Below are 22,180 nucleotides of genomic sequence, written 5' to 3' on the forward strand. Positions count from 1 at the left end.
ACCGCTCTTATAATTTAAAAAACGGGAATATCTTTAAACGAAAATACGGGAATATTAGGAATTATCATTAGGAATTATCATTTATTTTATAATTATTGGTTATTTATTTCACACATGGTCTATATTTATTTTAAATATATGGTCATTTATTATTATAAATTATTAATCATTAATCATTAATTATTCATTTTTTATCAAATTTTAGGTCCATGACAGTACTGAGTACGATTTTATTAAATAATTTTTTTAAAGTCTATATATTTTAAAATATATGACAAAACTTTTCTTATCATAAATCTAAAAGAAATTATACAAATTAAATTATGTTTAATAAAATGAATTAATAGTATTCTTTATAAAATAATTGCGAATTGCACATATATAATCTGTGATCTATAATAACTGTAATTTTTTATGAATTTTATTGATTTGAAGAAATTTTATGTTGTATATCATTTTTAATAAATAAAAATTCTATTTCATTTGGATCGAATACTTTTTTAATAAAGTAGAAATTTCTGAATCAATCAATGAAACTTGAATAAATTTAATCAACAATCTTATTGATGTTTCACGAGATAATATAATAAATAATATGGTTATAAAAAAATTGGACATCTCAGTAAGCATATAAAAGCGAATTAATAATCTATTTAAGAAGTATAGTACGTACGCATTATTTTTGTAACAACTTCAAAGTATTGAAATATTACCTAAAAGTAATTTAATTGCATTATCATTCCTATAATTTGCATATGGCACATATTTAGTAAAAATTTCATATTTGATACATAAACTAAAATTTTAATACCTAATAACTAATAATTATGAAATAAACAATAATTATATTTAGCATACAATTGACGATCATACTATTGACAACAAATTCGTATAGATAAAAAATAATCTAGATAACAAATCATACGAATTTGAAAAGTATTGTAATAGTGTAAGTGAAAAATATACTATTTTAGATTCAATACCTTTGATCTGTTTAAATGAAACATATAATTAAATAACTAAAACTCTTTTTGGATGAATTTTATAAGCACCTGAATTTTTCTGAATTCATAGAAGTTTCTAGGGTGAATCCTCTTCGTACACTGAGATGTGAAATCCTACTATTTACATATGATACAGCCGTTATTCATTTTTACAAAAATGCAAGGACAAGTTTTCCATTTAAAAAATAATGTGTTATATACTCTTATTTTCTTAGCTGAATTTTAATGATACAAAAAAATACATCTTAATTATTAAAATTTACCTAAAATAAATAAAAATATAAAATTTAAAATAACTTTATTTAAATTAAGTATTTATATAAAATTAACTAAATGTAATTAAATGAATCAAAGGGAATTTCTTTCAATATTTCAATAATATTTTTAATTAATAATAGTTTGTAATTTGTGAAATAATGATATCTTGTGAATGTAGTTTTTTCTGCATTGATTGTCTTCGACAGTACTTTGCACATACGATAAAACGAATGGAATAAATGTTAGTAAAATATTGTAAATCTAATAAAAACCTTTGCTACTAATTAAAAAAAAAAAACATTGGTGAAAATTGAAACTACAATTGAAACATATTTTTGAATTTTAAAAATTAATACTAGAAACTTAGTATATATATTAATTACGATAACATATGTTATAAAAACTCACATATAAAAAATATTCATTCGTTTTATCATATTTTTTTAATTACATAAATTAATTGAATAAATAAAGTACACTTATAAAATTTTTATTTGATATAATTTTATATTATTTGATATATAGTTTGATATATATTATTGATATATAGTCAGCATTAGTTTAGTATACTATTGAAATTACTATCGAATTATCAATTACATTAATATACTGACATTAAATTTTTTATCTCAAATAAACAGATTACATTACATTGTAAATCTTATTAAAGAAATCTATTAATAAAAAATTATTATTCGTTTGATATATTGATACATTTGATATATTGCTTTAGTATTTGTAATTAAATCTTAATTTGTAAATAAATCTAAAATAGTTCCTAACTTATAATATTATTTAATGCATTGCTACTTTTACATTATTCTTCGTAAAGTATTTAAATGTCAAATGTATATATTTAAAAAGGGAAATCTAAAAATCTTATATAATCAAAATTTATAAATTGTATACTGTAACCGTGTTATAACGTAACGGAAATTTTCCAATATAATGTAATATTATATATTTCATAATTCATAAATAAGGATAATTGCAAAAATTAACAGTTACTGAAAAGAGTTATTAAGTAAAATGCTATTATAAGTAACTTACATTATCTTCGAATTTTGCTTATAAATATCAGTTGATTAAAGTCACGTTCTGAGTTTTATCTGAATATTACATTATTCACAATTTTAATACATAATTCATTTAATCACATATAAATTTATATATTTATATAATCATAGCAAAAGCAGATAAGCAAAATGAAATATTTTTCTATCTAACAGAATGAATAATAAAATAATACTATATGTACGGATGAAAAACTTCTATCAGATGATTATATAGATAACATTTACGAAAGCATTATGTACGAAAAATAATCACTATTATTTAATATTCGATAAAAATACAAAAATTTTAAATATATTATCGTAATATATCAATATAGTTAAAGTGTTGCATAATATTTAAGTCGAGCGTAAATTTGATGTTAATCAAAATGCTAAATAAAATAAAGAATTTTTTAAGGAGTAAAAATTGGATCAAATTCTGTTTTGTATGTCTAAATAGTATTTGCAATTTTATTTTGTACTTTGAAGTTGTAAATTTACTTTTATTCAATATTTAATTTTATAAGAACTTATTTTATGTTTTTAATTTTTTTTATTTATATTAAATGTAACTCCATAATTCAATGATTAAATCTATAGTTTGATTAAAAGTCCAAATTATTGTTCGCAAAAAATATGTCATTTAAATTTTACGCATTGTTGAGTTTATTAGAAATTATTGTTTCTATGAAGTTGAATTCTCAAAAAAAGGGCATATGAAAAAGCATTTCTGCTAATACATTAAAATCTCTTACGTTAATGGATGAAGGGGAATGCTTGAGCGTTCGATAAAAGTACATATCCAAGGCGATCTGCATGCAAATTTTTCTACTGTTAATTTGCAGACAAAGGAAGCAACAATCAGGACGGCGATCCAGAGGGGGCCTTGTCAAGCAACGAAGAAGCCCAAGGTCTTTCTAATTACACTGCATACGAGGAATGGATGGACGATTATCCGACCTGTAACGGAATGCGACAGTCACCCGTCGACGTTGAGAATGAAAAAGTTGAAACAAAGATACTCGATGTTCACGGATTGCGTGGAAGCGGTTATAAAGTTCAACCCATATCAATGACAATAACAAATAACGGGCATTCAGGTGAAATGTTTTACTTCGGCAATCTATCGATAACCAGTAATATAAATTTACAAGAATCTGAACTCCAAATCATACGATATTAATGACCTAACGCTTAAATATTTCTTCGTGTTATAGACTTTACTTTCCTCTCATCCTTAATTACTTATTTATTCATGATAAAGCTACGAATTTCATATACACGTCAACATGAACTGATATTAATTTTCAATTATTATAGATAATATTAATCTAATATTTTGATAGCGAAACCTGTCTAAAGGTAATGATGAATTTACTTAAACCTATGGAAATCTTAAGCTCATAAAGCTCAAATATAAAAGTGTTTCTAAATTAATATACCTTTCCTTGATGCTAAAATCCCCTTTTAAAGGAAAAAATATGTATGATAAATTTAACATTTCACAGTCATGTTATCTGGCAAATGGCCAAAGAACAAAACACCAACAATTTGGGGCGGGCCTTTACCAGGCGTCTACATGTTCACCCAGATGCATTTTCATTGGGGCGCAGATGACAGTTACGGTAGTGAACATACTTTTGACCAAGAAAGGTGAATATTTAAAGGTAGCGATATTTTCGGGGCTTGCAAAAGCTTTCGCAATTTTAGGATTTTTAGGAAAATTTGCTAAAAATTGAAAATTACATTAAATATTTATAAAATTAAAATAAATGAAATATTAATATTACACAGAAAAACCATCATATTTACCACTATTATAAACATTGATTATGCAATAAAAAAGTAAATCATAGCCTTAATATAGCTTGAACGTACTTAAAGTATCACTTTAAAATCTTTTAAACATAAAAAATTTATGAACAGTTTTAAAATATTGCTACGATATATATTTTCTTATAATAAATATTAAATTTAATTCGTAGTTAAATATAATATGGAAAAATAGAAAGTATTTCGAATTCTTAAGTACTATTTGCTGTGCTATTATAAAACATAAATAGTCAATAATTATAGAATCACTAATAAAAGTAGTTAAATATTACAGGAAACTCATAAACTGATAAAGATTTGATTTTATAACTTAATTTACTGATTTGCTCGCATGTTATATATAATTGAACTTTTAATCGTAAGCAAAACACGAGTTATAAAATAGGTATAGCAATACACTTTCTATAAAATGTATTAACTACCTAAGTTATTTTTACAAGTACTAATCATATATATATTGTTTATCTATTCAGAATTTTATTTGGTATAAATATTAAAAATTTTTTTTATAAATAAAATTATTTTAAAAGTTAATATTAATAATTTTAATACTTCGTGCATGTAACATAAATAAAAATGATATTAGTATTCTTATTATTATTAATATTAATATTAATAAAATTGAAGAACGTAAAGTAAATTTTTTATAGTAATTAAAAGTAATATTTTCTTTGTGAATAAATATCGAAATTTAAAAAATTAATCGATAACCTCGCCAACCCATTATCATAGTAATAATAAAAAAAATAATAAAACTAATATACTGGTATAAATTTAATTTATTTTTCATTTATTTATGACAAATAACGGGCACTCAGATGAAATGTTTTACTTCGGCACTCTATCGATAACCAGTAATATAAATTAACAAGAATCGGAACTCCAAATCATACGATATTAATGACATAACGCTGTTTTAGATTTTACTTTCCTCTCATCCTTAATTACTTATTTATTCATGATAAAGCTACGAATTTCATATGCACGTCAACGTGAACTGATATTAATTTTCAATTATTATAGATAATATTAATATAATAATTTTGATAGCGAAACCTGTCTCAAAGTAATGATAAATTTACTTAAACCTATGGAAATCTGGAAAAAAAATTCACGAATATTTGAAATTCGAATTTAATTACAACGGTGTAGATTTCATTTGAAAATCTTATTTTATTTAGTTTGCATAAACATTTTAAATAAATTCTTAAATTATTTTACAAATGCATCTAATCTAAATAATAATTATTGTTTATAAAATAATATTTTACAATTAATTAAAAGTATTAATCAAATAAAATATATTTATTACACAATTTTGAAGTTAATGTAATTAATTGTAATGTAAATAATAATATTACACACTTTTGTAATCTGATGTTTTTATTTTTATGATTTTGTTTATTTTTATATAATTCAATGAATCTATCATCACTTTATTTTCATACTTATATATTCCTTTCACGAAATGTTGTTATTATTATTATGGCTTACTTTTGAAACCAACAATATCATCTAAATCTTTTTATCTTTACGGTATATCTTTATATTACATTATAACTATACTGTTCAAAGTAAAAATTGTAGTTCTTAGTATATATTTTTTACTTTTTGATATCTTCAGTATGTAATTATACATTTAGACTGGATTTATAATTTAAACATTCAAATTTTTCTAATAGTAAATAAAAACTATAAATTGAAAGTGATAATTTTGGTATTGACTGCTCTATAGATCATACAATGTGTCCATTCAACTTCCTACTGTATTATTAAAAATATTATTTTTAATTATAGTTTATTAATTTTGTTATTTTATTGTTTTTTTTTTTATTTTTCAGTTTCCCACTAGAAGTACATGTTGTACACTTTAAAACGGCGTATGGAAATATGTCTAATGCTTTAGAATACGATGATGGTGTACTAGTTATTGCAACTTTATTAGCGGTAAAAAAATTTTGAGTCCTCTTTTTTAATTATCTCGTGAATTTTAAAGTAACGTTTTTATAACTTTTTGAATTTATACTACTTCATCAGTAAAACAAGAAAATAACAAGATACTTATTACTTTTTATAATTAAAATGGAAAACTGCGACAATTACTTCCGTTTACAACATATATATAATATTAAATATATTTAGGCGAATTATCCTAAATTGACGAATGGTACTGATAAAGTTTATGGAAAACTTTATTACATATATTTTTAATACGTTTTAATTATAAAATTATTTAAAATAATTTTCATTTTTTCACCAAATTGCTCTAATTTAAAATCCAAAAAATAATTTTTTTTTTTATAAAGAATGATTTTAATTAATAATAAATTACGCAACAAGCTTGCAATAAAATTCGAATAATTAAATACACTGTTCAATTTATTTATTCTTTAAAATTATTTATTTAAGTCTTATATGTTAAATTGTTTTCAGATTGGCGAACACCAAAATGTTGCTCTTGATAAAATACAAGCTAATTTTCAAGATATTTTGACCCCTGGTCAATCAAAGACATTGGAACCCTTCGCTTTGAAGTATTTTATAGGGGGAATATTCAACGGATCCTACGTTAGCTATTTAGGATCACTGACTACACCACCTTGCTCCGAAGCAGTAATTTGGTTTCTGTCATTACGTATCAGGAGTGTTTCTACAGAGCAGGTATTCTAGCGATTCATAAATTGAAGATTTTGAACAATTATACTATTTTTATATTACTGAATTTATTTTATTGATAGATGGAGGCATTTAGACAAATAAAATTAAACAATGATTTCAAATATAATAATAGAAATACGCAGCCACTGAATGGTCGACAAATTATGCATTATCACTACACCAGTGAATGAATGTGCATAAGATGTGTGAGAGACCATTAGCTTTTATTAAACAAATCATTACTCATTTGATAATATCAAGTTTCTTAAAACAGCAAAAATTTTATTACTGAACAAGATAAAACATTTATTTTAATAAAAAAAAATATATTAGGTGCTATCAGTTACAAATTCATTCAAGTGAAATTTAATGAAAAGAGAAATAGCGGATAATTTAGATATGAATTGTTGACATTGAATAAAAATTGAATATAAAGTTACATGTTCGATAAGAATTTTTCATTAAGATTTATACGATTTGATTGCACTCAATTTATAATTATCAAACAACAATACTGTAAAAAAGACTCAAATAAATAAATCTCTTTTATTAAAAAAATTTGATTGAATCAGTTGATAATAAATTTTGATAAAAATTTCAACAATTTAAATTAATACCTGAATATTTTTATGTATTCATAATAGCTTTAACTGCTATGAAATATAAGTATAAAAGCATAGAAAAATTCAATCATAACTGCTTTTGACAAATAAAATTGAAATTGGAAATAAATACTTAAAATAGGTAGTTAAAATATTGTTTTACTTATTTGGGCATATTTTACAGTTATTCTATTTTATTCTAGAATAATCAAGAATTGAAATGTAATTTATTTCACGATATCATAATAAATTCTTATATTTGCTTTAGTTACACAAGTGTAAGTAAATGCATTAAAATATTACAAAATATATGTCTGCTTTCCAAGTTATTTTATTCCTATTTTATTTTATTTCATTTTATCTCATCCATATCAATAATAATTTAATTTAAAAATCTTGCAATAAATTTTACTAAAAATTTATGTTGACAAAATGTTCAAGAACATTTGCTATAACGAAAGAATATAGTAATGGATATTCTGTTAATAAAATATAATTTATTTATAAAATTAAAACATAATTATATGGAAAACATTGATTATATTATTATTTAAATATTATGATATTATCATATTATTTAAAAAGTTTAATTAATTTCAAATATTTTACTAATTAAGTGTATATTCTAACTTTATTTTAATGATAAGCTGAAAATAGTAAGTAAAATACTTTGCTAAAAAACTATAATAACAATCAAACATAAAAAATTCATAAATATAATAAAAAATAAATCTTTGAAACAATACTCTATAAACAATAATGAATATTTAATTATTTATTACAATATATTTTTTCTAGAGGATAAGAAAGAAGATAAAATTTTAAAATATATTTTCGAAACAATTTTCGGAAAACATAAAAAAAAGTTAAACACTTGTTTACATCAATATAATATAAAAATACAATATCTTACTTAAGTAGTATCAATTATGATATAAATACATTAAAATCTATATTAACGCACATACTCATTAACAATTTTTCATTGCATAGTTTATAAAATATAAATTACATAAATTACATACATAATTTATACCATCTATTATCAATGATAATTACCTTGCTATTTTATACTCCCTGTAAAATAAATTTAATTTTGTTATTTTAATTTTGTTTCATTTTTCGATAATACTTCTTTTATATTTATAATTTATATAATAATATTTACTGAAACACAGAATATTTGTAGAGAGAGACTAATAGAGACTAATAATATTTGTAGACATTGGTATTTAATATTCAACTTCAATTAATTAAAAGTTATATTTGAAAATATAATTAATAAATTTTGCTACAGAAATTATAGATAAAATATATAATTTCTATTATAGGATAATAAAATATGTTCATTTATTAAATTAGTACAAAAAATAATTTAAACATAATTTTACACTTAATTTGTAAATACTATGCCACTCACTATGAACACTACATTTGTTTAAATCTAGGTAAGTGAAATTTCTTAACCGAGTAAAATTATTAAAATTTATTGCGAATGAAAATTGAAGAAATCGTATTGAAGTTCTAATATTTGTATGAATGTAATCAGGAAAGTAAAACTTGTAATTTCTTTCTAAACAAATCCTATACTAATAAATGACAACAATAATATTAATTCATAAAAAGAAAAATTTTAATTTAAAAGATTTCATAAAATTAAATCGGAATTATTATAAATGAATATATTTACATATATTGATGAAATTTAATTTGTGTAGCTATCTGATGAAGCATTCAGATTTGGTAAAAACTAAAAATAATTGGCCAGATTATAAATATTACAGATCTTTGTAAATCATTTAGATAAGTAATTGATCTAATTTATAACGTTAAAGTACTATTACAAAATAATTACTGTAGCATTGTAGTATTAAGAAAGGCAATGCAGCCAATAGAGATGTACCAAAAATTATAATATTCATTTTGAATGACAATATGATATTTTTTATAATTATGGAATTTTACAAATATCATTATCTTTATAAAAATTTTTTAATCATTTTCTGATTGACAGCTTTTTTTTAATATTATAACATTTTCTTACACCTTTACTATTCTGAAAATTGTATTTGTAAAAAATACGAATTATAATAAAAACTATACTTATAAATATTAGTCTCCTTAAAACTGAACCAAACCAGAATACATTAAACTCTACGTTAGAGTAGAAACTGCGAGTTTCACGAGTCTCACGACCCGCCATTGGATACTAACTACTGTAGTTATAAAAAAAGACAAGGTTTGGCGCGCCTATCGAACAAATTAAATATTTCCCGCTTTCAGCGCACGGACAGTGCGCGCAACTGCTTTTTCACCTAAATTTCTGTTTCTCCTCTATAGAAACTGTCGGCAGTAGTAGCTGTCGACGGGTCGGTCGGTCTTCCAACTTCTTTTTCATTCTTGTGTTATCTAGTCGTTTTCCGGTCACGAATCGTACTTGACGTTCTGAGCTCGTATCGTCGCTACCACCGCTGTTGCTGCTACTACTCCCGACATGTCCGAGAAATTCAGGGTGTGCATCATTGGCTCTGGGAACTGGTGAGTCGAAAGACGCGAGGTTAGAATGTGCTTGAAATGTTTTTCGTCGGCACGGTTTCTCAAAGTTTAGCTGGGGGATTTTGCATCGCGATGTTGACGTTGTGTATTGTTTTGATCAGCACGTTCCGTCTAGTCGAACTCGCGTTATGTTTGACGTTTATAACGAGATTTCCTGTATATAAATACTTGGACAAACTATGATATAAATTTCAATGAGCTTTGCATGGATTTTTCGAGACTTCGATATGTGACTTCGACTCAGAATATTTCTAAGTTTACTTTTGCCCGCTTTGCGACAGGGTTACGTTTAAGATTGCCTTTAACACGGAATCTCTTTCAACTTCAGCTTCGATTAATAAATTAACAATTAGTTACATTATCTTTTGGGCTACTTTTTATTTCGACGGCTTACTAATTGTTATTGTAAAGAAATTATTAGCCTTGGCATATGAGTCAGTATTTTACCTGAGGATCCATATCTGTTAATATTCCATTCATTTAGTTCTTAAAATAATAATAGCTTGTTTAGCTATTTTTGTAAGAATTTTTTTAGACATTCAATGCTTTTGAGATATTTACAATTTGAAATAATATTTAAAGTATTTATATAATCAATTATATAAAATTATTTATTAGTAGTCCGCCAATTTAGTACATGAAAAAATTTGAATTTGTAATTGATGTGATAATCTTAGTTTTTTTTATTAATAATTATATTTTACATAAGTTGTTTTCTTCGTATCATAATTAATATATTCGTAAAGAATGATGTTAGTAGAAATAGGATTTTGTTTTAGTAAGCCTATGAGTAAACATTTATTTCCAAATAATTTAACTTAATCTTTATTTCAATAACTTGAAAATGATAAAAAGTTCAAAACATATTTTTTTACAATTGATTTTGATATGTTTTCCAAATAGTATCATTAATTCACGGTTATTCTAAAATTTAGTTACATAAGAATTTTCAACGATAAATTTAGTAATCTTATCGTAAAGGCATTCCCGATTTTAAAGTAATCCGGCAGTAGAGTTTATCACAGTTTGCTGGCAATATCTTAAAATATAAAATAAAATTATTTCAAATTTTACTATGTGAATAAAAAAGGAAGAAATCATTAAATGTATTGTAAATGATAACAAAAATTATATGCTTGCAATTCTCTAAAGCAAATTTTAAAAACATTAACGTTAAATAAAACAATTAAAATTTCCGGAGTTAAAACATTAAATGTTAACTCATCTAAATTTTTGTATCTAAATAATATGTATAATCAAATGCATGTGCATAGTAAATATTAGTTTGTAAAATAAGAAGGAAAAAATAAAAATTTCCTTCAAATTATTTATTGATATACATTGCAAATAATATATGTTATGAGTCAGTTTTTTATATGACATGCAATTACTTATTATTCTCGATACTATTGTACATGTAGTGTAATAATCTTCCTTCGATAGTCGAGTTTAATCCAACATCAATAACCTACTAACATTAGATATTAATCATACAAATATATTATTATGAATCACATTTATTTTTCATGGAATTTAATAACAACTTTTTATAATACTTTGAATATCTTGGATTGTTTTTCCCAATCAAGCAATCAAGTGTCGAATTAAAAACACAGGTCATGTGTAAAGTTTACTCCATTCAATGAATATAAATAATATTATTTCAGAATTATTGATCGATTATATATTCATCGGTTTAGTTGATAGCTCGGGTCCACTCCAAGTTCGATGAGTGGATGTTTTAATTAGCCTCAATGCCGTAACGCCCTTGACCTTCTAACATAACGCAAGCGCAAGACCACGCTCATAAATATCGAGTTTCAACAATGTGCTTTTACGAAATTTACGTTGGTACTGAAATTTATTACGTATTTCACGATAAGTTTAAAGTATTGCCGAAAATAAAAAATAGATGCTATGATAGTAATATTGGCTGTGATGGTAATGTAGAAAATTCAATCGAACGTTATCCGTAAACACCGGGAAAACCATTCACAAGTTAATTATCATTAATTATCTATTTCTATATTAATGCCGAATTTAATTAATGTATGTCTTGTAAACTTATTTTAAAGTAAAATAAATAGAATAAAGTTGAGATGTTATTGAAGATCTGACCAGTTTTACAACTACTTTATGATTTCATCTTTTCCTATAAATATATATGACATAGCATTAATACTATTGGGAAATTCTGTAATTGAACATGTATAAATAATAATTAAATAAATATAAGTCAAATTACTTAAATAAACTAATTAAATAAATATAAAATTAAATAATAAATAAATAAATGATCTAAATAAGTTTATTATATTAGTAGTTGGAATTATAAGCAAATATATTTTGGCTTTTATATAGAAGTAGCTGTGTATTTTGTACACATTTGATAACATAATTTATATATTACAAATTGTAATTCAGTACAAAGTGTAATTCTTATATTTTTGTTATAAAAATAAAAAAAGTTAAAATTAGATCCTATATAATATAATTATTCATATTACAAATACAAAGTTTAATAACAAATAAAAATATCAAAAACTGCCCAATAATTTTATTAGTAATAATAATATGCTAACCAATACATTAAAATGGCGAAATTAAAATAAATGATACTTTCGACCATAAACATAAAATGCAATATACGTAAAATATATTTATTCGGCAAAATATAAATGGTACATTTAATTACCATATATCAATATCTAAAAAAAGTTACACATTGAATTTTGTTTGAAGAATAATAATGTTTCAGAATAATTAAATAATTTTTAATAAGTATATTTATATAATAATAAATATATATTACGTTATATAATTTTTGAATTTTATCCTAATAAAATTTATGATCTTATAATTTAAATATACCATTTTCATAATTATGATTATTAAAATTAATTTATTTCGATAGAATATTTATAATTTAATAATGCAAATAAAAATGCAGGCAGAAAATCATGGAAAATGTTTACATAAGCAAGCGTAGGAAATAATGTGGAGAACTATAAATTTATAATTATGATTTGGATTATATGTGTATTTATTTAACAAGAAAAGGTCTGTGGCTGTTAAGCTTTGTTGAGTAACTAGAACTTATTTTTTATTGTTATTTTTTATTATTTTTTCTTATTTTTTATAACATATATTATTTTAAAGTTTCTAATATAAACATTGTTAATTTTTTCACTAATGTAATAGTTTCTGTATTTTTGAAAATACAAATACATTATATATAATTCAATATTTAATTAATTAGTGTAAAATTCAAACATTATAATTCATGTTTATTCATTAAAATATTAAATACTTTGTTAATGTTGAAATAAAACTTTGTAGGGGTTCGGCTATCGCAAAAATTGTTGGTTTAAATGCCAAACATAACGAGGCCTTCTTGGATCATGTCACAATGTATGTATACGAGGAGATAATCGACGGGAAGAAGCTGACGGAAATCATCAACGAGACACACGTGAATGTTAAGTACTTACCAGGTCACAAGATTCCAGAGAATGTCGTAAGTATCATTACCATTCGAAATTCAAGATTAAAGTTCAAAAGAACTTATTATTCATTAAATGATTTTGCAAATTTGCGATAGTAATTGTGAAAATGAAATGCGTTAAAAACATATTTTTGTTTAACATAATAATAACTGCTCTAAATTATTAATTTAAAATAGTTCGTAAACAATAAATACAAATGTTGTCTATAAAATTAATGGCAAATGTAAGACGACTTACATGACACACATAATACATTATATTATTATATTATCCAATGCTAAATTTAATTAGTAAATTAAATAGTATTTAAGACATTATTTGAAACAAAAAATTTTATAATAAGCTGTTATTAAAATAATTATGCTAAAAGTAGAGTATAGAAAATTTATAAGAGTTAATTACGGAATGTTAGGTATTTGTTTCGTCTCTTGTCCTCAAGTACTTTATACTTATATACAGTGATGTGACTTCTTAACACCTTTCAAAATGTTGAAATAAAAGAAGGTTTATGAAAGATGTTGCGTATTTTAAAAATATTTTATTTGAATTTATTTATCTTCGTTTTGAAATACAATCTCAAAATCCATTGTATGCAATTAGTAATTTATTACTGTTATTCTTAACAGTAACTTTAAATGTATATAATCACTTATATAGAAAATAAGATTTATAAGCCCTTAATTTTATAATAATAAAAACGATTGTAATATACTAGAATAAATAACTCCATATTCCATATTAAAAATATTGCAATTAATTTAATTAATTTTAAGATATTGATTTTATTTATATAAATTATTAAAGTAAATACATTTCTCGATAACCGTGAAAGTCATTATTGATATTAATTTATTTTAAATTATACAGAAATTCATTATAGAACAAACTTCATTGTACTTAAATGTATGTAAATAATTTAAAAGTATAAATTTAATTTCTTTATTGAAGAAGGATAATAAAGTAGATATATAAAACAAAGTGATAAATCTTATTTATAAATATTTGCGTAATACTTTAACTAAAAATTAATATTTTAAACCACTTATATATTATTAGTCAGAAATCCTGTTCAAATTTTCTTAAATTAGTATTTAGCAATTTACGCTTCTTATTAAATAAATATATCCTCTTTAAATTTATGAAACAGAATTCAATAAAGTTTCTTCTACCCAAAATCCATATATATTTTCATACCATTATTATAAGACTTTATCAAGAATATAAGATAACAGTTTCATTTATATATACACAACTAAAGGATTGACAACTTCTAAAGTTGAAAAATCTGAATTAAAGAACTTTCCGCGGGTGCTATTATATTGCTTTAAAATTATATGTATTTGAAGGAGTCACTTGAACTTTTAAAGCGATACCTTACAAATATATTGATTTGCACATTTTTAGCAATATCTTAAAACTATATTTTGTAGGACAATACAGCACATCTGCATACCTAATGTTCCTATCTGTAGTACATTTAAATAAAAGTTTTTGAATAATATATATTTTTTTTTTCAATTAAAAAAATTTACTACTTTATCTGATAAATAATAACTTTTTTATTTAAAAATTTTAATGTAATAATTTTTTAATTCCCTTAAATATGTTTAAATAGGTGAAGAAAAAATAAAGCACAATAAAGCAAATCAAAATAGTTATAATAATAATAGAACTTACTAATAATAGAAAAAAAAACAGTTACAGGAGCAATATGACTAATTGACTACTATCTGAATACTAAATATTAAAATGATAATCTTGTGCATTCTTATCGAAGTGCATATACATTATAACTTACAAACCTTAGTAATATTGGACAACTTTTTTGAAAGCTCATATTTGCATGTTTATTTCCATTTATTTCCTTTTTAAATACTTAAAATGAGCCTAAAATATGTGAAACATGTTTTTATAAAATAATTAATATTTTATAATTTATTATATATAATATATTATGATACTGATTTAATGAAACAAAATAATAATACAACTTCGAGTAAATGTTTACAATAACTTATAATTGCTTAAGACAGTAAATTATAAAATAGTGTTTTAAAATAGACTGAGTATTATGAATAGAATTGTATGTTTTATAAATTATTGACTTTTAATTAACCATTTGGTTAATTTAATTTTAAAATTTCTAAATTTAAATCTATCAATTCAAAATGTTGACGGTATGTTTAGAAGATCTATTAAAAATTCAATTATGAATAATTCTGTTTTTTACATACATAGTTGCAATAGCCCATCATCTTAGATCGACCATACAGTAATTCTTAATATAGGTCATAATTTAAATCAAGTTTGGATCTTCGCCAAAGTTAATTAATTAATCCAACAAAATGTAAAATGAAAAATCATGCTTACATTATTTCGTATATATTTTTTATATTTTATTAATTAAAAACAATCGATAAATACATTGCTTTGACTAAATAGTGAGTTTTATCATTATTTAATTATATATGTCAATAAGATTGTTCACTCATTTAAATGTTTGTAAGTTGTCATTACGCAATATTACGTTTACCAGATGATATAGAGCTATATTGTTAGTCACTAAGTATCTAACTAAATTTCATGAAATGTTGTTGATCGCGATCATAGTACTAATTTGAATTTTTATTGTCATGTAATTTTGAAGTAATTTTTCAATACACAATATGTATACAGAGATTTATTTGGATTTCATTTTTTAGTTATCTACAAATGTAAATGCATATAGATGTATATAAATAAAATCAAATTTAATCTTACATTGAATTATGACAAATTCATCAAGCATTCTTGTTTAATACATTTGAACTAATAATTAATTAAACTAAAAATGAAAACAAAAATGAAAACGATATTCACAGATCGCCGTTGCAGACGTTGTCGAAGCTGCCAAAGATGCTGATATTTTAATTTTTGTAGTGCCGCATCAATTTATCCGCAGGATATGTAGTACACTATTAGGAAAAATTAAATCAACAGCTGTCGGACTATCATTAGTTAAGGTATGTTTCTTATATACCTATATATAAATATAAATAACTAGCACGTTTTTCATTCATCATAATGTGCACTAAAATAAATGAGAGATTTGTGTTATCGTCAATATATATTTAATCGAAAGAAGAGTAAAAGAATTCTTAAGTAAAGTTTTTTAGTAAATTTTTGAGTAAAATAATTTTTATTAAGCGTATATAATTCACTAGAATTAAATAGACTGAATAATAAATTAATAAATTACAATCAAACTTTATACTTTCTAGTAAGCTTTTTTTATTTAAAATTTATTAACTAATTCTCTTTATATTCAATAAACAAATATTTAACAATATATTTAAAAAATATTTTTACTTTGCAATTCTTCAATACGTCCGAGTTTTTATTGAATGTTTATTTTTAATTGCTTATTATTAAAAGATTAATCAAAGCTCTTAATAAAAGACTTACGTAAATAATTGTAAAAAAGAAGAGTGAAATTTTAATTAGTGTTATATATAAAAATTAACTTTTAGGGTTTCGATAAGAAGGAAGGCGGTGGTATCGAACTTATTTCACACATAATTTCTAAGGAATTGCATATTCCTGTTTCCGTCTTGATGGGAGCAAATTTAGCCTCCGAAGTGGCTGATGAGATGTTCTGCGAAACAACTATTGGTAAATATTTAGCTTTCTTAAAATTATATGGTCATTAAAAACATTTTGATTTATAAATTTTCTATTGTAACAAAATCAAATAGTGTGATTTAATCATATCATGTGATAAATGCGTAAAAATTTATTTTTTGAAATCAAAATAAAACAATTTTTTTCATCTAAGAAAACTGTACAGAAATATTGTAATAAAAACTATAATGTTATTATAGACCTTATGAAATTATACTAAAAAAATATTATATGAAAATTAGTAATTATTGTTGTGATCATGTTGTATCTAGTTCTCAAATTATAGTACTTAGTGAATTATATGCTATAATTATTACCACATACAATTATTATATATTGTATTATATAAATAACATTTTCTGATAAAAATTATAGTGCTAGTAATTATAAATATGACATACCGTACATGTATCAGGAATTAATTTATCATAATACTTCTTTAAAAAATGATTCATACTAGAAATAAAGAATTACATCTCTTTATAAATCTTATTAATGCATTGATAATCTAATACAGTCCATTTTTATTTTATTAAAAAAAAAATATATTAAATGCAAAAAAGATACTTATTAAATTTATTGCTTTAATTTATGGAATTTTGCAATCTATTCTGATTAAATGTATTGGCTAAAAAAAAATCATCGTTTTTAAAAGTTTTTCATGGAAATGAAAAACGATAAATATTCAAACAACAAATAGATCTTCATAGTAAACAGATTTAATTAATGACTTCCACTTTATTGTATAGAAAAAAATTATAGCGCAAATCATTATACAATAGTGAGATAAAGAAAGACAAGTCTTCGGTTTGTCTCCGTTGCTTGCTCGCATGTGTATACAAAAAAGAACAACCATTTGCTTTACAGGCGATAAGACCAATATCTTAATAACCAATGTATTTCATATTTTTTTCATTTTTCATAAATATATTAACAAGAGAAATTATACTCCCCAATTATTATTTCTTGTTACAATGATTATCGGCTACAGTTTGATTTTCTCATGAAAACTTCAAATATCTTCTAATTATTATTATATAAATTTCTAATTAATCTCATAATTTAAATTTAATTTATTTTTATTCATTTTTAAGTTGCCTTTGGCTTTTAGATAATTAAAAATTGAATTCTTGAAAATCGATTTTTATTACTCATAATACATACATATATAAAAGTTGAAATAAGTGAGCTTTTTAATAAATTCTTGATTAATTAATATATTTAAAATAATTGATATGCTTTACTTCAGGATGTAAGGATAAGTCAAAGGCCCCGATACTGAGGGATATTATTCAGACGTCATACTTTCGAGTCGTTGTCGTAGAAGATGCTGATTCCGTTGAATGTTGTGGTGCTCTCAAGGTATTTTATGTAATAGCGTAAATGAATAATTTTTCTGCGCTACATTTTTAATAATTGAACATTAAACTCACATTTATAGGTATATAAAAGTCACTCATTACAAAGTATATTGACATTTAGTAATAATAAGATTTGTTTTTTTTAAAAGCTTTCAGTTTTTAAGGGCATTAAGAAGTAAGCTTTCTAATATACATAACTATAATTTTTTTAAATTTCTTCGAAAACTTGATCTTATAAGGCATTAATAGGTGATTGAGGTCAATTACTAATTATTTAGTATTTCTATTTTTTGCAATGTAAATATGAAATCTAAGGTAACTCAAATGAAAACATTTAATTATTAAATATAGAATGATTGTTGTGATAACTTAAAATTTATTATATCATCAATTTACTGTTTCAATGAGTCTATTTATTCAATTTACTAATATTCAATAATACAGCATATTGAGTCGCTTTTTCATTCGTATAATGGTTAAAGATGAACACCACTATTTCAGATTTGATAATAACAAGTAATAAATTTGTGGTTTATTAAAGTATTGTACGCTATTTATAAGAACAACTTGTGTGTGAATGTGTCTAAAATAACATTTTAAAATATAATGTATTTGCTGACTATTTAATGCTTCTATTATTATATTATAAAATTTTATTAATTTTATAAGCTATATTATGAAGATGCTCATTTAAGTAATACGTTAGTAAAATATAAAAAATATTTTCTTCACAAAACAGTATTATGACAGCAGATATTTAAAAAATCAGTATAATATATCATGGTTACTAAAGGAGTTTCAAAGATATCCTACTTATAAATAATTTTCATCTTTTTGTTAAAAATTGAACACAAAAAAATGAAAACCATTGGAAGAATAATTAATACAATAATTATACTCTTACAGAATATTGTAGCGTGTGGCGCCGGTTTCGTAGATGGCCTTGGCCTTGGAGATAACACGAAAGCCGCAGTCATTAGGCTCGGACTCATGGAGATGATAAAATTCGTCGATGTCTTCTTCCCAGGTGGCAAGCTCTCGACGTTCTTTGAGAGTTGTGGCGTGGCCGATCTCATCACTACTTGCTACGGTGGGAGGAACAGAAAAGTCTCCGAGGCTTTTGTCAAGACCGGCAAGGTCAGTTATTCTCCTTTGATTAGTAGATATGCTTATAGAAAACAGTGCTCGCGTTCACTCAACTGAGAAATTCTTGCTACTTCTCCGATGTTTATAATTACATTGAAATGGAACCGAGGGATAATATCCAATACTTTTAATTTTTAAATTAAAGTAAAAAGTTATAGTTAACTAATGAATTGAATGACCAGTAAAGAAACGGCGAGAAAGCAATATAGATATATCACAATTAATATAAAGCAAAATAAAACGTTGACAGACCATTGAAGAACTAGAAAAGCAAATGCTGAACGGGCAGAAGCTACAGGGTCCTTTTACCGCAGAAGAGGTGAACTACATGCTGAAGGCGAAGAGTATGGAAAGTCGATTCCCCCTCTTTACGTCCATACATCGAATTTGCGTGGGTGAGCTCAAGCCAAAGGATCTCATCAATTGCATCCGCAGCCATCCAGAGCACATGTAAGAGTCGTGATACTTTACCCTTCATGGAAATCCATTTAAATTCTTTGCAAGATGGCGAGCGAGATGCAAAAATGAAATAAGCAAAAAATGCTCAAAAACCAAATAATACGTCAACTTATTTAATATTATGAAATATTTTATCATTATATGTTCGAGAAGAAATGAAAAACAGTAATAAATTATAAAATCGTAATTTGATAATTTTGTATAAAATAATAAATGTTAAGACAATTATTTGTTTAAAATTCGTATACATACCGTCCATTGCAGAAGAAACAACTTTCATGCCCAACTATCTTTTCTTACATTTTTGCGATGATTTTTTTACCATTATAAATATTATTCCATAATTAGTTTAAAAATGAATTTCAATATACAGTTGACGAGTGTAGATATCATAAATACTTTGTGTACCTGACGTTTCGCGTAAATTAAAATGATAATTTAAATAAAAATACATTTTTCAATTTTTAAGAGGAATTTTTATTTTACAATGATTTAATTCTTAAAAAGGAGAAATGAAAATCAGTACATCATTCCTTACATGTATTTCTATTATATCCTTTTATTCTGACAATGTATAAGCATATTAATATATATTAAAAATACTTATTTATAATAAAAATAAAAAATTACTGTTTAAAGATTAAGATAGAATTTCAATCTTAGTTCGGAGTTATTTATATTTTTGAGATTTTATAAATACGTTTGCTGCTTGAAAATAATTTTAAAAACATAATTATCGTTAATAATACCAAATATAACTTACTACAAAGAATAAGAATAAAATATTTAGAAATTTTATTAAAGTATTAACAATCTGTATTATATTACCTTAAAGCTGCTTATACATCACGAAAATAAGTTTCATATTAATATTTTATTTTGTATAAACATCTATGTAAGTAATTTATTTATTTTATCAAAAATATTATTGATGCAAGAGTTTTGAAAAAATATCGGTTTTTTGAAGAATTTTTTAAAATTATAAATTTTTTTTTAAATAATATAATTTTATATTATATTATAATTTTACATTTTGCTACTGAAATATTTTTTCTTACAAAAAGCAATCAAATTAAACCTTCATGACTTTAATAATATTTAACGAATAGTTATCATCCCTTTGAATTTATCTTTTGATTTAAAAAATAACTGTATTCTAATTATAACTTAAAAATTATTGCTAATTTATCTAATAAAGTGAATGGAATATCTAATATGATTTATATATTGAAATCGAGATCATTAATCTAGCTTAGAATTAAATCAAAATTAAATAAAAAATTATGATAAAATAATAAGTATTTACTCAGAGTTCCATTTTTCAAACTGGAATAAACACTATAAATTTAATACACAAAAAATTAGTGTATTAAGCGCAAATAAAAAGCTATACTGTAAAACGAAATTTTTTATTTATCATGCAAATATTAACTTAAATATAAAAATTCAATAGATTCATTCTTTATTGTAATATGTAAACAATTATACTAGTTTTAAAACAAAGAAAATATTCGAAATGTTGATATCCAAAGATTATTGCAAAATATTAAAATTATTAATAAATTAAACTCATAAAACTTTTTTAATTGCAATATTGCTGAAAATATTTTATCAAAATCTATATTATAAGTGTTATCTGAATATTAAAAAATTTATATATATATATATTTTATTGAATTTGTATTGTAACAATAATCTCATACAAATAAAAACTAGTACTAAAAGTAAATTAATGAAATAGAATGAATCAGAAATGACATATTGTAAAAAAAATGCGGAAGTTATTTTAATAAGTTGTTGTGTCTTACGTTATTAAGATAAATAATAAATAATAACTATTCCATGTTAGCAGTTAATGGATTTATTGTTTGTTATTTGAAAATTACAAAAACTTATTGTTAATAAGAAGAAATGTATTTGAACATTTTTGAAAAATGGATTTATTGTTTGTTGATTGAAAATCACAAAACCGTATTGTTATTAAGAAGAAATGTATTTAAAAATTTTTTAAAAAATATATGATTATAATTTGCTAAGGTTATTTAATTGTTTTATACTTGTATTTTTATTAAGAAACCCACT

General features: G+C 23.1%; 2 protein-coding genes across 2 annotated transcripts in view; both read left to right on the forward strand.

Annotated features, from left to right (window-relative positions):
• LOC105366314 (carbonic anhydrase 2-like) overlaps positions 1 to 7,232 on the forward strand; it is a 9,839-nt gene extending 2,607 nt beyond the window's left edge. Inside the window, exons 2-6 of the mRNA XM_011504723.1 lie at positions 3,163 to 3,417; positions 3,826 to 3,970; positions 5,992 to 6,097; positions 6,584 to 6,811; positions 6,889 to 7,232. Of these exons, the coding sequence (XP_011503025.1) occupies positions 3,163 to 3,417; positions 3,826 to 3,970; positions 5,992 to 6,097; positions 6,584 to 6,811; positions 6,889 to 6,999 (845 nt within the window). The 3' untranslated portion in view covers positions 7,000 to 7,232. The remainder of the gene's footprint in view (positions 1 to 3,162; positions 3,418 to 3,825; positions 3,971 to 5,991; positions 6,098 to 6,583; positions 6,812 to 6,888) is intronic.
• A 2,522-nt stretch (positions 7,233 to 9,754) lies between these two features.
• Positions 9,755 to 20,254, forward strand: LOC105362952 (Glycerol-3-phosphate dehydrogenase 1). The gene is made up of 7 exons (XM_011500510.1): positions 9,755 to 9,948; positions 13,306 to 13,483; positions 16,334 to 16,474; positions 16,982 to 17,123; positions 18,382 to 18,494; positions 19,400 to 19,630; positions 19,890 to 20,254. The coding sequence occupies exons 1-7, from the start codon at positions 9,905 to 9,907 to the stop codon at positions 20,091 to 20,093; spliced, it is 1,053 nt and encodes a 350-aa protein (XP_011498812.1). The 5' UTR covers positions 9,755 to 9,904; the 3' UTR covers positions 20,094 to 20,254.
• The last annotated feature ends 1,926 nt before the right edge of the window (positions 20,255 to 22,180 follow it).

Source organism: Ceratosolen solmsi, unplaced genomic scaffold, assembly GCF_000503995.2.
Source record: "Ceratosolen solmsi marchali unplaced genomic scaffold, CerSol_1.0 scaffold10, whole genome shotgun sequence".
Lineage (NCBI taxonomy): Eukaryota > Metazoa > Arthropoda > Insecta > Hymenoptera > Agaonidae > Ceratosolen > Ceratosolen solmsi.